The following is a 17,227-nucleotide window of genomic DNA, read 5'->3' as shown; positions in this document are numbered from 1 at the left end:
CGTCCTGACGAGTGGTCTGTTTGTTTTTGCCTGACCTTTTATCTTAGATGCGTTCACGCTCCGCTTGCTTTAAGCACTTACTCCATACTGTGTTTCCCATAGCCTCACGTCCAGAAAGGGAGTTTTTTTTTTTTTTATGTGTTTAGCACTATGATTCTCCACATCTCTTTTGTTTTCTCTCTGCCACTCTTCTCCTCCTCTCTCTCTCTCTCGCTCTCATCCATCCACCCTCCCCCTCTATCCTCTCCCCCCTCTGTCAGAATGCCTGCTGGATGTATTCCTCTCTAAATGTGACAGGAAATATGCTATTATAGCATGCAGAATATTTGCCTGATGGGATTTGCAATAAAATTACAACATTTCCTTTCCATTAGGATCACTAAAACCCCTCTCTCTAATTTATGATTATCCCGGCAAAAAGACATGTTATATACATAAAGACTAAAGTAGCCCCCAGTCCACATTTAGCCCGTCCTGCTTTCAAAGTTACTTGAGAGGACAGGAGAAATAATTGAAAAGTGCAGCTGGACTGTGTACAATCTTGTAAGGGATGCCTAGAAAATGAGATTAATCAGTGCACAGACATTGTGGGGAAAAGTTTGCAGTGAATGCCTGACAGTCGTGCTCTTTCTCTCATTTCAAATGTTGGCAGGCTAGCAGGCAGCTCCAAGGGAAATGCGCTCCTTTCATACTTGAGTAATTGATGAATTGTATGCAATATGCAAATGAGAATCCATAAATCTTATGAATGACAGCTTAATTTATGTGAGCCTTAATGAATGCAGGATTAGATTTTAATTAAATATCCTCAAAGGCACCCTGACTGGGTAAGTTTTTAAAGCCTTGTTTTGAAGACTTGTTTCATATGCATCGCACTTCATGAAAAAGAGAGATCAGTGAGAGTGGTTAGATGAAATTTCCTCGCAGTTTGAAGATAAGACCTGTTCTGTTTTCACTAACCAAAGGCACTCGCAATTAATAAATATTGGAGCAAAATCATATCTACCAATCTCATTTAGGCTTTCCTGGAACTGCTCGTTCTCATACATTTGATTAACTGCATTTACTTTAAGCGCTATCTGATTCCTAACATTTGGTACAGTATCTTTTTAATTAAGAGAATCATCCATTAGGCATGGAAAAGTCAACCAATTAGGCTTTCCTCATCAGTTCCCGCGATGTAGAAAGTCTGCTTACTCATTATCAGAGTCTGTTGATGTGATACTAAACAATCGGAGACTCTGTAGTTATGGGACGTACAATTATGAAATCAGCTTTTAACATTAATGATGCATGGGAATAATCAGCAATTTATCGTGTTTTAGATCTTTTTTAGATTCTATTTCACAGCTGAGGGGCTTCAAATGGCTCTAATAGTGTGTGATTACGAGACTAAGCTCTTTGGAGCTACTGTAACAGTGGTTTTGTCTAAAAGAGCGGCTGTGGTTTGATGACACATGCAGGCTTTGGGGGGCAGGAGGAAGGAACAGGAAGTTCCTTAGTGCCATGAGGCGCTGCGATGGTCTCAGCCTGCGTGGTTCTAATCAGGTTGGAGCCCAGACGAAGACACAGGGGGAAGGCACCCACTCTCCCAACTACACCACTGATCTCAACCCTGCACATTAGTCCACACAGGGATCAGAGCACAGACAGCACTTTAAAAAGGGTTTTAGTGGGATTGATGCTAACTCTCTCCCGGCTTTGATTTCACACCATTTGATCTGTGATATATTGTTCCGTAACAAAGGTTCACAGTTTGCAGGCGGATGCAGCTGTTGCTACCCCTAATAAATAAAAGTGTGTGTGTATGTGCGTGTGTTTTTTTTTTTTTACTCCCCCTCACGCTCACAAACTCACTGTAATCCAGCTATCTAGATCAGATAAGTGCGATATGGCTACCTGTGTTTGACAGGTGCAAGGGGAAGCTGATTGAGATAATCCAAGAATAGGTTCAATGCAAATACAGATACAAGATGAGGGCGAGGATAGATGGATGCATGGGGAAGATGGATGAGTGAATACATTCCCATGTATCACAGTGTGACTCCGAGATCATGATCATCACAACCAATAGACTGTCAAGGTCAGCAAGAAATATAAATCATCTTTTCTTTTTTTGTATCTTTTTTCGGTGAAGGGAACATATATACCTGTCACTTTCAGGGATACAGTTTTGCCAAATTATTGCTATTTTTACTTCATGGGGCTCCATTTTGGGATTATTTTCACTATTAATTAATTACACAGTCATTTTTTAAATAATTAAGCAGTTGTTTGGTCTATAAAATGTAAAAAAAAAATTGAAATAATAACTGTGATTGTAGTTTATTTACGTTGTAAGCTCCGATGTGTCTTTTCCAGATGTTTGACCTGATAAAAACCCAAAGATATTCAGTGTCGATGACATAAAATAGAGAAAAGCATTAATTTCTCACATTTGAAAGAAGCTGGAACCAGAAAATAGCTCATATTTTTCATTAATTTTACTTTAAAATTACTTTAAAGATTAATTTCTTATTGATATAGTTTTATTTCTTAAGTATTGTGAAAAGTTAAATAAGATAAATTGAAAATGAAAGATGTAAATAATTAATAAAAAATACTTTGCATGGACACTGAGTCGTGATCTGTCCTTCTATGGTTTCTCCTCCATAGCTGATCTGAAGTAGGGAGACCTGGATCTGTGATCTCATTCAAATCAGCTATGTGTGTTATCAGCACTAATCTTTATATCTTCATTTTCACTACATTGGATGTCAGTTTTCTTTAAAGAGCTCTGAGGCAGTTTTTATCCTTAAAGCAAAGAAAACAAACATTTTCTGAAAGTTTTAAATTTCAATGTTTGTCTCTCAAACAAATCTGTTATCTCATCTGCAGGGATTTAAATAGTTAGGAAAACAGTGCATTATCCTTGTCTTGCAACAGACATAGTTAACCTCTCAGGGGATTTGTGTGCATATTGTTAAACAGTTTGATTAAACCAAAATAAAAAAAGCTATAAACTCAGCATATAGTGAAGCCCCTGATGGTCTGAGGCCTCTGAATTTCTGCCTGACCTGGCACTTAAAAGGTAAGGAGCTGCTTTGTTTTATCAATAAGACCTTGTTTTCATGGCTGGTCACCACCTCAGCAAACCAATCAATGGGGCATGCTCCGCTATCGCTGTGAGAGAAATGAAAAATAAACCCCAGATAATCCTTCAGTTAAAAGGTTACTCAGGGCGATAAAAGCTATTTTGTTAATTTATTTACTCTCTGCAGTGGAGAGATAAAGAAAAGGAACAATTAGGGAATTCTAGGTGAGAGATTTTAAAAGGGCAATGACATTGGGTTAATATTTTATAAGGCCTGATTGGCAGAGACCTGGAGAGGCCTTTTGTTTACAGAAGCCCCAGACGGAATGATTCACTCGCTTGTTTTGGCCGACTGGGCGGAAATGGAATAAATATCTTCATCCTTACCTTTTAGGGACGTCAAACAAAAGCCAGAGATAAAAGGTTAATGGCTCAATCACAAGCAGCAGGAAATAATATTATGCTCTTTTTTTGTTTTTTCTTTCTTTCCTCCCTCCTGCAAAACTGGAATCGGCGTTGATGCAATCGGGTTGAATTCCGAAGATGGGAGGAGCGGATGATTTTTGTGTGTAACTAAATCCACTAAGGGAGTGCGCTCGCTTGGGCTAAACATTACATTTGTGGCTTCAATTGATTTATAACAGATCATAATCACTGCATTAACGTCGCTCTGGGTAATAAGATCTCAGTCACTGCTTCCGTCGACAGAAAAGAGCGTGATAGTGAGATGTCAGAATTTCGCAGAGGGATCTGAAACCTCCCTGAGATCTCCTGCGCTATTATACCTCTTCTACCTATCGCCTCTTGTGTCGGCTTCCTGTAAACGGGGGTGAGAACGTGAATTTAATTATTGGGCTTTTATTGCATTGTAGCACTGAAACTGGACTCGTGTGTAGTGTATTGTTGGGCCCCGTGTAATCTGATTGCCTGTGTAGCGTAGTGTGTTGGATAGTATCAAGTTCCAGCCGACTCTGCTGGGTCAACACACGGCCGGGGCCATTAAAGGAAGTCTGGTTCAGGGAAAGTTCACCACTATTTTCTTTTCACCATGGCAGCAAAACAAGAAAGAGAGAATAGATGTGTAACATATTTGTGGCCCCCAGCCTAAAGCTGCTGGGTCCTGTTTTGTTTCCTTAATTGAAGCCAGAGATATCAGGGCCCTGAATATCTGTAGTACAAATATAAATAAAGCAGGGAATTAGATTCTTTCATGATTGACCTCCAATGCAGAGATAATATTGTCCAAATAAGTCTGATTTAAAAACCTCGGAGCCTCTTATTTTCTGAGACATTTGAAACACAGAGGAGAGAAAACCAGGGAGGAAATTAAGAAAAAACAAACTCCGGATGAGAAATGAAAAGAACAAAAAATTCCAATCATAAATCCAGTTGTGCTATCTTTTTTCCTTTTCTTTTTTTTCTTGCAATAATGGCCTAGTTTGGAGCAGTTTCTGTGCCAGGCTATTTAGGGAATCAGCATCTGCTGCTTGATAAATAGCCTGGCTCTTTTGTTTGAGGCCAGGTTGAGTTCCTCTCTGGACCCAGCTTATTAGCCTGGATGGCTCTGACCATCGCGGAGCTGTTTGGAGGCGTTAGCACCGTGCCTCAGCTGCAGCGTTTCAAGGAAGTAAATTACACATTGTTTAGGTGGATCCTGCCCAAACTGCATGAATCACACGGCTTTGAAAAGAGGATGATGATCACAGGAGCATCTCCTCTTCACCATTTCTCTAAATGTAAACACCTCAGTTTTAAGAGAGGGAAGAAATAAAGTTAATTTCTGAGAGGCTTTCCTGTTGCTTGGAGGTTCCTGAGTCTAATGCTTTTAAAACTCTGTCTGAGTTTTCATGGCTGCAGTGTTATTTGTGTGCAGAGAGCAGTAGAAACACGATCCCCTTTAAACACCCGGACACTTTCTCCTGCAGCCCACGTGAACTTCACCCTAACTTAACTGGGTCTTTGCACCTGGGTTCACATCCTCTGACATGATCCGAGGTTGATGTGACACCTTTTTGTCCATTCGGGGGACTTTTTTTTGTGCTTTTAGCATTGTTGGTAAAAACCCTTTTACCCATCACATACCCTCCATTGAGGTCTTTCATAAATAATTCAGCCGGAGTACAAGTGAAAGTGATGACAGCAAAACTGTCTGCGATCTCTCCCTCTCATAAGATCAAAGAGGGGCTTCTATAGAAATAGGAATTACATTTCCAGACGTTTGTGGGTTGAGCGGGCAGTCATTTCTCTTTCTGCCCCTCTCTCTCTCTTCCTCCCTCCCTCCCTCCCTCCCTCTCTCTCTCCCTCTTCTCTTCTCACTCTCGCTGCCCTCCTCCTACCTTCTGTCTCGTCGCTCCCCCTCCCGCTTTACTTCTTTCTATCACTTGTGTGTTTTCCCCTCATCCGAAGGGACACAGCTGAGTGAAGGTTTGCTTTTAGTCCTAAAACCTCCAGAGCTGGTACATATGAGGGAGTCAGCACATTCAGACAGATAGAGCGGCTGCACTCTATTAGCAGAACTGAGGTAAATAAACCTCACAAGACACGGCTGAATAAATTCCGCTACTAAGGCGGCGCGGTATCCGAGCTAAAACACTGCCTCGCCCCCTGTAGATAACGCCTTTGGGAAATGTAGGGAAATGTACTGTAACACAAACAGTCTCATGCACTGTACTGCTTGATAACGTCCAGAATGAGTAATTATTGTTTAAGAGAATCAGCTTTTTAGTAGGTTACATTTATTGATTTAATTAAAAAAATGCTGGATATGAACTTGTTAAAAATCAAATAAGTCGTTGATCATGTTAAAAAAATATTTGAAAAATTAAATTAGGAACTTATAACAGTCTGCTTTTATCTTTTATGATTCAAGGGACCAGAGCATCGTGGCGAAAGCTTGATAATTCTCCAAACAGACATTTTTACAGACAGAATTTGTTCGAGACCAAAATAAAAATCACACCTTGTAACTAACTTGACAGTGACATTAATGTGCAATAATGTTCACACACCCTTTCAAGCTGTAACAGAATAATAAGTAACCTGAATGCCTTCTACTTAGAGCCCAAAAAAATATCTCCCAGGTTTGATTTCAGGCCCTGTCCTTTTTTTACGTAAAACGTATTTGTTCATGTTTCCTCCCTTAATTACAGCACGGAAACCCTTTGGTGTTTTAAAGACGGATGAAGCTTCACGACTTGAAGTTCACATCGGAGGGAACTTAGTGTCCTGGTTAAGCTTGAAATGGACTATTGTATGCGAAATAATGTATGAAGCCAATATGTCACCTGTGTCAAGTCACCATAATTCATCTTCAGCTGCGACATCCAGCTCCTTGTTCATAAAGAATGTACCTCCAAAGGATCGTGGCCCCCTCATTACATGCTCATTGCATTTCTTCTTTTTTTTTTCTTCACCCCGTGGGCTTTTCGTTGTAACTATAATCCAGCAAAGTAGGTATTGATTGCAACTCGAAGCTGTATTAATAAGTGAAGGAGTAAGATGTGTGGAAAGTCAGGGGTGTATCTGCTTTGGAGGCCTTTTCTCCTCCACAGTGAGGTGGCACAGTCATTTATCACGCCTGGATCTGTGCCCCTCGTTTGGTGTAATAAAACTCCCCCATCAGAACCGTCCAACAGGTCTGAATCACTCTGTCACACCACCTTCCAGCTAAGGCACGCATTAAATCAAGCAAGCAGAACATTTCCTAAGGCAGCCATTGCCTTTTAATTTCCTGAAGAACCTTAAAATATCATTCATTACCAGAACTACACATATTTGGTTTTTAAAAGTCTCATAAATCAATAGTGGCCTGACTGCAATAATTATAACAAGTTAACATGTAATTTCCAGGCCGAGGGCCGCGCACTGGATTTTAGCATATGCAAACGAGGCAATTCAAATAGTGTGGGGATATTAATACGGAGGAACAGGTAACGAGGTACAGGTTATGAATTATGCATCAAAAAGTGGTTGATCTTCAATAAAGGAAATGAATTCACCGTGTAATCTAATTAGTTATGGAAGTCTATTATGTTGAGCTGCAGAAAGCAACTGTCCTTGAAAAGAAATTTATTTACAGTACATGTTAGCTCTTTGGAATGGAATTGCATTCTGGAGTGCTCCAAATGTTAACACCCCCCCACCACCCACCACCACCACCGCCGCCAACACCCACACAACCCCTCCTCCCTCTGCCAGTCTCTCACCCTTATTTTCCTCCTTTCTCCTCCTCTCTCTCTTTTAGCTCCAGACCTGGCCGGCCTCCGAAGAGGACCCAGAGTGTGACATCACCAGAGAACCCCCACATCATGCCCCACTCTGTCCCCGGCCTCATGTCCCCCGGCATGATGCCACCCACAGGTACGGTTCAGTGTTAAATCTGTGTAGCGCTCTGTCGCTCTCACTCTGATTCACTCTGTCTGAGTGTCTTCTATCTCCTTTATGTCTCACACACACACACACACACACACACACACACACACACACACACACTCAAAACCTCCCTATGAGTAGTGGCCTCCCTGCAGCTTATCCTCGAAATGGCAACCAGTGCAAAGTGACACATGCACCCAACCACCAGACACCAGCAGCTCACTCGTTTACCAAAAACAGATCCTCCGCTCATCCCCCCCGCAGACCAAACGGGGGAGAATAAATTGAAGTGGAGATCTTTTCTCTCAGATTATTCCAGTAGATGTTGCATTTTGCCTTAAGTGCATTCTAATTAGTGCGATTAAATCCACTCCACTGGTATATGTACATAGGCAGTGGTGATGCTAAAGCAGGCTTATCGCCACAAGAATCAACAACAACCATTTGTGCCCTAACTTAGCCTCGGGCCGAGTCTTATTGCAACTAATGCTTTTGTTCTATTTGTGGCTGGCTGCATTGTGACTGCTTTGATGTTGGTGGCTGTAAGTGCTCTCATTTGCATGTTTTGCTCTCCTTTTTGATATGTACTTAATGATATTGTACTGTCAAACAGAAGCTCTATGAATTCTCACTCGCTCTACAGTGCACATTGTATTTAACCAACTCTTAAATGTTCTTCTTGTATTTCTACAAAGAGATAAAAAAAACACCACAGCTGGTTTTTACACTGTGATCTTTGGTGTGTTTTAACAGACAAGTCATTAACTCGCCTCACGCGTTTATTTCCATCGTTCTTTTTTCTTTCTCCTCGGCAAAGCGGCGTTGGTGAGGTGTTTGAAAAATTCGATTTTAAACCCGGTTCGGTCCGTCCCTGTGATTCAGTACAATGGAGGTTCACAGGGTGCCGCTTTGAACTCTGGGAATAGGGTGAGGTCGCTCAGAATCTCCGCCGCAGCTCGGGAGGCGAACTTTAAGGCCTGAGTGAAACACAGAGGAGGACAGAGTTGAGAAGGAGCCAGTGTTATTTAGTGGAACATAAAGCAACAGAAAAGCCCTTTGATATCATCCCCTTTAAGCCCAGAGGGACTCTATGATCTTGACATTTAGTCAGGGTATTCAGGGGGCAGAGATAAAGTAATTGAGGTTTTTTTTTTTTTTGGTCTTCTCATAACTGCCTTAAGCCTCCGAACTGTGCAGAGACAGAACTTATCCATCAATTTCCGTGTTATAATTAAACCATTTATTGTTTTGATGATGGCATTAAGCATTAAACGTCAAGGAAGTTACAGATTTTGACAGATTTATAATTAAGTATGAATGACCACACAGGAGTTATGGCACGGAAGTGGGCAAACTAATTGATCGTCCTGTCATGTCCAAATGTACTGATTGATGATAAAAAGCCCAACATTGAGAAACTGTCTTAAATAGTTACGCTATCATGTCATGTCGCATTAGTTCATTTTTCACACGGGTGGGAATGTTAGGGCTTCAGGGATACTAAGAGATGCCCCCCCCGAAAAAAATCCACAGCACAGTTTAACCTCCGATCACTCAGGAAGTGGAACTCTAGCTCAAATTTTGCAAAAAGTCAAAATAAATGAATATCTAATCTTTTCAACTTAAGACCCTGGGTTTTTTTTTTCTTCTGGTGATTTCATAATGAAAACAATCAGAAAATATGTCTTTAGATTTTACACAAGGACACAAATCAGATTAAAGTCAATGACTATATTCAACACAGTGTCATACTCCTCTAACAGGACCAGAGGAGCCTATGTGAAACACATTGTTAACATATGTATCTTTGCCCTTGACACCGGTTCCACTTAGAGGAGGACATCTTAATATGCTTAGGCTTCCATTTAAGGAAATACCCTCATATGTGTGTGAAAAGGACACGTGTGTACATGTGCGAGTGTCTGAATGCTGCGTGCATGCTTTGCGTTCATGCCTTGGGGGTGGGGTGGGGGGTGTGTTTGGGGGGGGTCGGTGGGCTGCGCTGGAGCCTTTCCAGTTGCTGATGCATTACAGTCAGATTGGCCCTCAAATCGGATTATTTGCTGTGGACTGACACCACAGTGAGATGACATCTCCTTTAAAGTGGAGAGGGGCCTCCACTCACACTCTGGCCACTACTTAAGCAGCAGCTTCAATATAATTCATTTATGTCCTGGATATGGCTTCACCTTTTGAATAACGCAAGAGTACTGCATTCACCATTAGAGAAATGAATGTCACCTACATCTTACCAGGGAGCATCCTGTACTTTCTGATAAAAACAATATTTTCCCCTCTGCTTTACTGTACATGCATGTGTGTGTGGGGACAGCCGTGCCTGCTGCTTTATAGTAGGCGGAGACATATTGTAATATTTATGTTCTTTTAATGCACAATTAGCACGTCAGCTCCAGGAGTGGATCATCTAATCTGGTGCCACTTCAATCTGCTTTAAAATAGATCCAGTATGCACCTGGTAATTTAGCGCCTGTTCTTTGTGCCTTCACCCCTCCTCTATCAGTCCGCCGCTTGTCATAAGGTTAGTGCGCTCTGTAATTGATACTAAATTTGTCATGATGTGGATAGCACAGTTCAAGTGGTGCAGCGTACCTAAGAGTCACGTTGTTCCCAACCCCGGTTTGTCATCGCTGCGCCGCCACCGGTCCGTGCAGTAAACGAGGGCGGCCATGCTCATTGACATGGAGTCTCTCCTCCCTGCTTATCCTGCTCGCCTGATAAATAAAGTGTGTTTTCATTGTTGCCCGTGGTGCAAGTCCCAAACAGAGACGGAGCAGAAACACAACAGATAAGCTCTGGTTATTTTTTTTTAATCACTGCGAGAGAAAGTCATAAAAGTCAGTCTTTTGTGTACTGATGTGAAGTTAATCTGATTTTAATTTAATTATACGAGTTAGTTGCGGAGGGCACAGGCATTGGGCTGTTTGTTGTAAGAATGTTCTGACATTGGCGCAGGTATGGGGCAGCTAGCATGTTAATTAATGATGAAGATCCTGACAATATGCAGAGGCATGACAGCGTTAAGCCAGTCGGCTGCTGCTTCCTTTGCATATTAATAGATCCTTCATTATTATTTAATATGACAGCTGCTCCAAGGGCTACCATCAGACCTTGTCTCTGTTATTTGCTGTTTTGTGCTCCCCATGTGACAGTGCCATGCTATTCTCTATTTGTTGAAATGTTCCCTGGTTTTCTCCTCTGACTGGTGCGGCTCTCTACATGCGGCTGCGATGCGCTGTTTGTTTTGTGCTCAGGAGGATTCCGGCTCGCCCGCTCGTCTATACGAGAAAAGTGTCGGAATCCAAAGGTGACTTTGAAAGAATATATGAGGCTGGATTGTTTTGTTTGCATAGTAATGAATGCAGATTAGCGCTGAGTGGGTTCGGTCTTGTTGATGTTCAGACTTCTTGTGGCTTAATAGACTTGTTGCCGGGCGCCAACATCTCCAAGGCTTTCTCATTAGGTCCACTGTATCGAGGTGTGTTATGTGGATATGACAATTGATCCGGCGAAATGAAATAATTATCAGAACAAAGATTTCAATTTGTGTGTGTCTCACTTTGTTAAACGCTGGGTTGCGATCGTTTCACACAACAGCCTTTAACATTTTGTGGATTTTTTTTTTTTTTTGAATCAGTCCAGTTTGAGAAGAAAGAGAAATGTAGGGGGCCGTCAGGCTGCAGTGCAATAAACAACAGTGTTCTCACAGCCAAAGTTAGAGAGCATCGGGGAGCACCACTGCAGCACTTTGAGCGGCACCTGATTTGTGGGGGGAATTTATCACACAAACAGCCCAGAGGTGATTTCAATATTTACTCGGCAGTCTGTTCTGCATACGTCTCATTTGGAAAACAGTTGACTCTTGCCCATTATACACAAATGAAGGCTGACCTTCAGACTGGGCAGAGGCCACATTCATTATGTGGAAAAGTATCACCTTCTTATGAGGCAATGCTTCTTTTTTTTTCTCTCCCCTTGCTCTGCCTATGCATATGGAACAGCAGCCAGGGCCCATTGCAAACGAGAGGCCCCTCGTTGACATGATGTATACTGTACGTCAATATGGTACTGATGTATTTTAAGATGCAAACAAGGCTTTAAATTATATGCACCTCCATGTCAGTGGCTCAGAGTGACTCTCGCCATCTGCCTATCAGCTGGGGATGAGAGGAGAGGGTGCCCAGGCCGGTGTGTTCTCGTGTGTGCGTGCGTGATTTGTCAGCGCGCGCTCGTTCTCGTGCGCGCATGTATCTATTAAAGCCACATGTTTGATTCCTACCTCTCCTTGTACTTGTGTCTCCCCACAACTGCATGGCTAATAGCTGCTCTTGAGTCCCATCACGAAGACGTGACAGCTTAGTGATGATAAACGCAGACGTTGCCTTGTTCCGCATCAAACGTAAGGCAAACCTGCATATCAAGTGTAAGCAGCCTCTGTAAAAGGGCAGGTGATACTGTATACTGTGTGTTGTGGATACGAGTGATTCCACTAATAGGTACATCTCTCTTTTTTTTTTTTTTTTTCTTTCCATGCATCTTTGATTTTGTTGCGAGGATTGGCACGAAGAGTCGCGGCGCTCTCCTGAGACACAGCGAGCCTACAGGAGCTTTAAGCGCTATCTGTCCCTGCTGTTTGAGACCAGCCTCATGAATAAAGATTTCAGTCACGTTCAATACACCAGAACCCCGGAACTAGCACAATGACAAACCAATGGTTTATGATCTCTGCAGTGTGCTCAGCATATGTATGTCTATAATCTCAGACTTACTATATCAATCATCTGGAGTCCATGTTGATCAAGGTGGACAACCATGTAAAATATTGCTACTGCAGCATATATTCAGGGGTGGCAGTGGAAAGTGAATGATTATTTTAAATGTGATGTCAATAGTCATTAAAAAAACAGATGAGTTAAATTCTCAAAAATATTTGACTTGTTGTCAGAAAGGGATTTAAAAATATTTAAGTTATATTTTATTTTTTAACAGTCCAAACATTCCAAGAATACAGAATGTGATTATATATGATTATTTTTCAGGTTAATTGATTATTTTTTCGTAATCTATTAAAAGTGTTGCAAACATTATATAGTGTGTTATTTATATCCAGTCTCACCACCACACTAGTTCCTCATTAATATCCTCCCTCTAAAGTCCTAGACGTGTTTTTGATAATGTTCTGGGATGACACATAATTCCACACATCCATCTTTTATTTCCCTTTTGTACATGAATCATATTCCTCAGTTCATTTTACACACAGCTCTCTAAGTAGTGAATAAACTCAAAGCCCCTTCCAAGTTTGAAAGAATAAAACACTTGAACCATTGCTTCATTGTTTGGTTTTTCCATTCTGCGTGGCCTTGACTCTCACAAGAGGCCTCTTATTGTGAAGCACTTCAGTATATAGCTGTGAAGAAATGTAATAGGCATTATTTAGGATGATTTGATCTGATGAATATGTGTGAATGTATCACTGAAACACACTCACTGAGAAGCTTTTTAAAGATATAGGTCTGGCTCTGTATTTGTTCACATGTTCAACCTATCTCGCTTCCTGGTTTTATTTTCTCCCCCCTCTGAACCTTCGCTGCCGTGTCACATCGTATCACTACGCCTCTATTTTATACGCTGTGTATAATAGGTTGTACGCACAAAATGCTTACATCATGCACTGTTATCTTGACTGCATCTATTCCCATCAAGTTACAAATACATCAATACAGAGGCAAGGGTGAAACATTTATAAAAATCATGTTTCCACACACACACACGCGGATGATAACCTGCTGTGAAGATCACCCCTGTCAGAGGATGAAAAACCAAGCCGTGATCTCACCGCCGCTCACTCTGCATAATAAAATTATTCTTTTTTTTTTTATTATTCTCTCAAACCTCTTTTTTTCATATAGTTTTTTATTTGCCAGGTGCCTGAAAGGTTTTGCAGGTGGCAGTGGCTCGGCCCCAGTAGACATGTAGCGTTCTGTAAGCGCTCCGTCTCCTCTCCTCTCTCTCTCCAGGCCTGACAGCGGCGGCAGCAGCAGCTGCCAACGCAGCCATCGCAGAGGCCATGAAGGTCAAGAAGATCAAGCTGGAAGCGATGAGCAGCTACCACGGCAACGCCAACCACCACGGGGCCGACGAGAATGGAGACCTCAGCTCCAGCGTCGGTGAGGATGCCCTTCACACACACAGACACACACAGACACACTGTCACAAACAGAAAACACACAGATAGACACATTAACGGAAGACAAATGCTTGCTGTGTGTTCCTCCAAAGACAAAGACACAAACACGCACATTAAGACTCACATACATATCATCATTTTCACACAGTAAGAGAACTAAAGCTCTGCCATTACACACAGTCATCTATGTACTATTTTAATAATAGTTAAAATTATTTTTACATTATGATTTGCATCTAAATCTGCTTTTTTGAAATGCATATACATATTTAGACTAATGCAGATTAGAAAAAAATTCCCAAATCTTTATTTAGTTTACAGACGACTGCGTTTCAAGTGAGTCTCATGGTCTCTGAGTTATGACCAATTAAGTTCATCATGTTTCGTTAAGGGCAGAATAACATCACGATGGCTTGGACTTGTCAAACTGGCTTTAGTTTCAGCTGCAGTCTGTGATTTAAAGCGTTGTGACAGTTTATGTGCACAGACCACGCCTCCACGAAACTGACCTATGAATACATATTTCAAGGCTCCTGCACATATTAAATGACTAACTTTAATCTGCACATGCATCAGTATATACATTAAAAATCAGATTGCCTGATCCCAGCTGGGAGTTTTCTTAAAAATCTTAAATCCTTTCCGGGAAATGTTGAGATGACTGACCTTCCAGTGAGTCAGACATCTCAGTGTTTACCATTTAAATAAAAATAAAATAAATTAATGGTTTTTTACATATTTTTATACATATTACATATTCAAGCAATTATTTTCGAGACTCTTTTTTTTTCTTTGAAAGTCTGATCCCATGCAAATACCCCATTCAAACCATTCACTGACAATTTGTTCAGGTTCTGTCCTTTGTCTCCCTTCTCTGTATTAGTATATAGAAAGTTTAACATCTATAATGTTTCAACATTAACAATGTCAGTCAGTGTGTTTTACAGGTTGACATGTACTTACATCAGATTAACACCAAAAGCTTCACGCTCGCTGCCTAACTTTGTCCCAGATTTAATTGAAACCTGCACTAAGTTGTTGCGCTGCTGCTTTGTTAACAGACACACAAATATACAGAACCAAAAGCCAATTTGCCACAGGTCATAACTGATCCTATACACACACTATAGCTCGTCCTAAATCAAATATTTTCACGACACCGTGTCCTCTCTGCAGCTGTTTTCTTTCAAATGGAGAAATATTGTTTTTTGTTCAGTTTACATTCACTGTAAATATTAACTCTGGTAAGGTAAGTCCTGTTTTCTCTCGGTGTGTAACACGCTCGTGGCGAAAGAAAGAAAAAAAGGAAAACATTCTAAATAGCAAAGTGAAACTGTGAGCACAGTTTCCCAAAGCTATCAGCTTTTAACAAGGCCTAATTGAATTGCTGTGAGAGCACTGGTTTTTCACTATATGCCATTTCAATTAATTATTAGCCCTAAAATGCAGAAGGATTTTTGTAATATCACACAGAACCACTTAGTGTATTAAAGAGAATGATAATGTATGTTGGTGCAGATTCATGAGCCCATTCCAAATTATAGACCCAAATGTAATCCCCGTAGCTTTGGTTGCTAAATGGAGGTTTTGATTCACTTACAGTAATAAATGGCTCGACGGCTGAATACATTTCAACAGTAATACTTGACACTGTGGCGCTTCTGGCAGGCGGGATGAAAACAGGATGTGTTTCTAAGCAGATTTAACAATGCAAAATGCATAAAGTGTGAGGTCATCACTCTGAGAGAATGGAGTGTGTAAAAAAGAGAATATGAGCGTGCGAGGTCACGGAAATAAAGATAAATGTGAGCACCAACTGCAAGGCTATGGCAATGGAGCTAATAAGAATCTGTTTTATCTTTTTACAATTTAAATTGTAACCTTGAGCCCACAGCCAGCCACACAGGCTCCCAGTAGAATCATAATTCTGGCGAGGGGGAGCAGCTCTAGGTGCGGGTGCATGGGCCACAGCATTAGCTCTCTGAGTGAAATATATGGCAGTGACGCCTCTCGGCCCCATCCACAATCAATTGGATTCTTTTCCTTTAATATTTACTCGCAGCGATGAGATGCTCGTCTGCATGGTGATGAACAGTCTGCCACTGGCGTTTGAAGGTGACCTGTCAGTGAGTATGGACAAATCTCTCGCTCGCAGAAATGTAGAAAATAAATCATTAGGGGCAGGCAGTCAGACAGGGGCCTCTCTCTCTCCCTCACTCTCCTCGGATTTAAATCAGCTCAGATTTATGATTTGAATTAATGCTTCGTTTGGTCAAAGGAATGGTCGCCGAGACAAATGATGTTTGGTACTGAAACCATCCTAATATTGATTACTGGTTGTCGCAGCAATCTCTTGTTTATATCAAGCACTCTCCTGTGACAGGGTGGCCACCAGGAGTCATCCTGATAATACGCCGGAGAAATATGGGCCCGCTCTGCACTGCAGGGCCATGAAACACGGCTCGCAGCGTGCCGTCTTCTTCATCCGGCCCCGGGCTTCCACTGGCGTGTTTATTTTTAATGGAAGTGTTTTTGCAATTTCGCTGACTGACTTAAAAGAAAGGCATGATTACATTCCAGAAGTGTCTCACTCTGGCTTGTTTTCTCAAACTATTTTGGACTGTGAATGCCTAATATGTCCGGCTCCCAAGCTTATTATCCAACAGCAATCTAAACTTATAAATCGCTCGACTGATAGAGCTCGGAGTGGGCAGAAAGAAGAGGACTGTATTTGGCTGTGGCTTCGTCGGGACGTTGTCAGTACTGACTGTTCAGAGCTAGGGGATGACTTCATGCTGTTTTTAACACACTCAGACACCAGCTGCTCTCAGGAAATGGACTGGAGTTTTATAATCATCCAGCTTCAGCTACGACTCACAGCAAACGGATGTGTTTACTCACACACGTCATGTTACGAACCATGATAGGAATTGATATGATCATGTGCGTACCTCTGATAATACCACAAAGGACAAAGATCTGTTTAATCAGAAGGAGCAACTGCATAATAAACTCATTGGTTAAAAAATAAAAGATCGTCCTCGGGCTGAAACACAGGTGCCTGGTCTCAGTGTTTGGCGGAAGAATATCTTGTATTGTAAAGAGCTTAAAGCGAGACAGCCAGTGAAGGACACTCTGTTCTGTTTGTAGAGTTGGATTTGCCCGTCTCCGTCTTTGTGTTGATGTAAACCGAACAGGCTAATGTTTCTCCTCCGCATTAAATATTCATCACAATTAGACCTTCCTGTTTGCATCAGTGTTATTAATTATAAGGAGAAAAAAACAAAAAGCCGGTTCCACCCTCAGCCAAAATAACCAAACATCCCGAGTTAGAGGAGAGAAGAGAAACAGGTTGAGACACAGATAAAAAACGATGAAGACGTGGTGACATAAACATTTAGAAAGAGACAGAATGAGTTGTGTGTGTGTTTCTTTGATTCTCTCCCTAACGCTCTTTAGTCGGGCAGACAGAGCCCTCTCAAAGCACAATGTGGATTGTTCCCGCGTCTCTCAGGAAATGCCACAATTACAGATCACAGACCAAGCAAAACACGTGTGGCGCAGGGCCTTGAGGG

General features: G+C 41.6%; 1 protein-coding gene across 1 annotated transcript in view; it reads left to right on the top strand.

The window, feature by feature from the left end:
• Positions 1-17,227, top strand: part of dachd (dachshund d) — a 114,692-nt gene that overhangs the window by 63,434 nt on the left and 34,031 nt on the right. Inside the window, exons 5-6 of the mRNA XM_069533574.1 lie at positions 7,317-7,432; positions 13,483-13,632. Of these exons, the coding sequence (XP_069389675.1) occupies positions 7,317-7,432; positions 13,483-13,632 (266 nt within the window). The remainder of the gene's footprint in view (positions 1-7,316; positions 7,433-13,482; positions 13,633-17,227) is intronic.

This window comes from Paralichthys olivaceus, chromosome 10 (assembly GCF_024713975.1).
Source record: "Paralichthys olivaceus isolate ysfri-2021 chromosome 10, ASM2471397v2, whole genome shotgun sequence".
Classification (NCBI taxonomy): domain Eukaryota; kingdom Metazoa; phylum Chordata; class Actinopteri; order Pleuronectiformes; family Paralichthyidae; genus Paralichthys; species Paralichthys olivaceus.
Note: the sequence above shows the minus strand (reverse complement) of the source record. Positions and strands in the feature narration are given on the sequence as shown.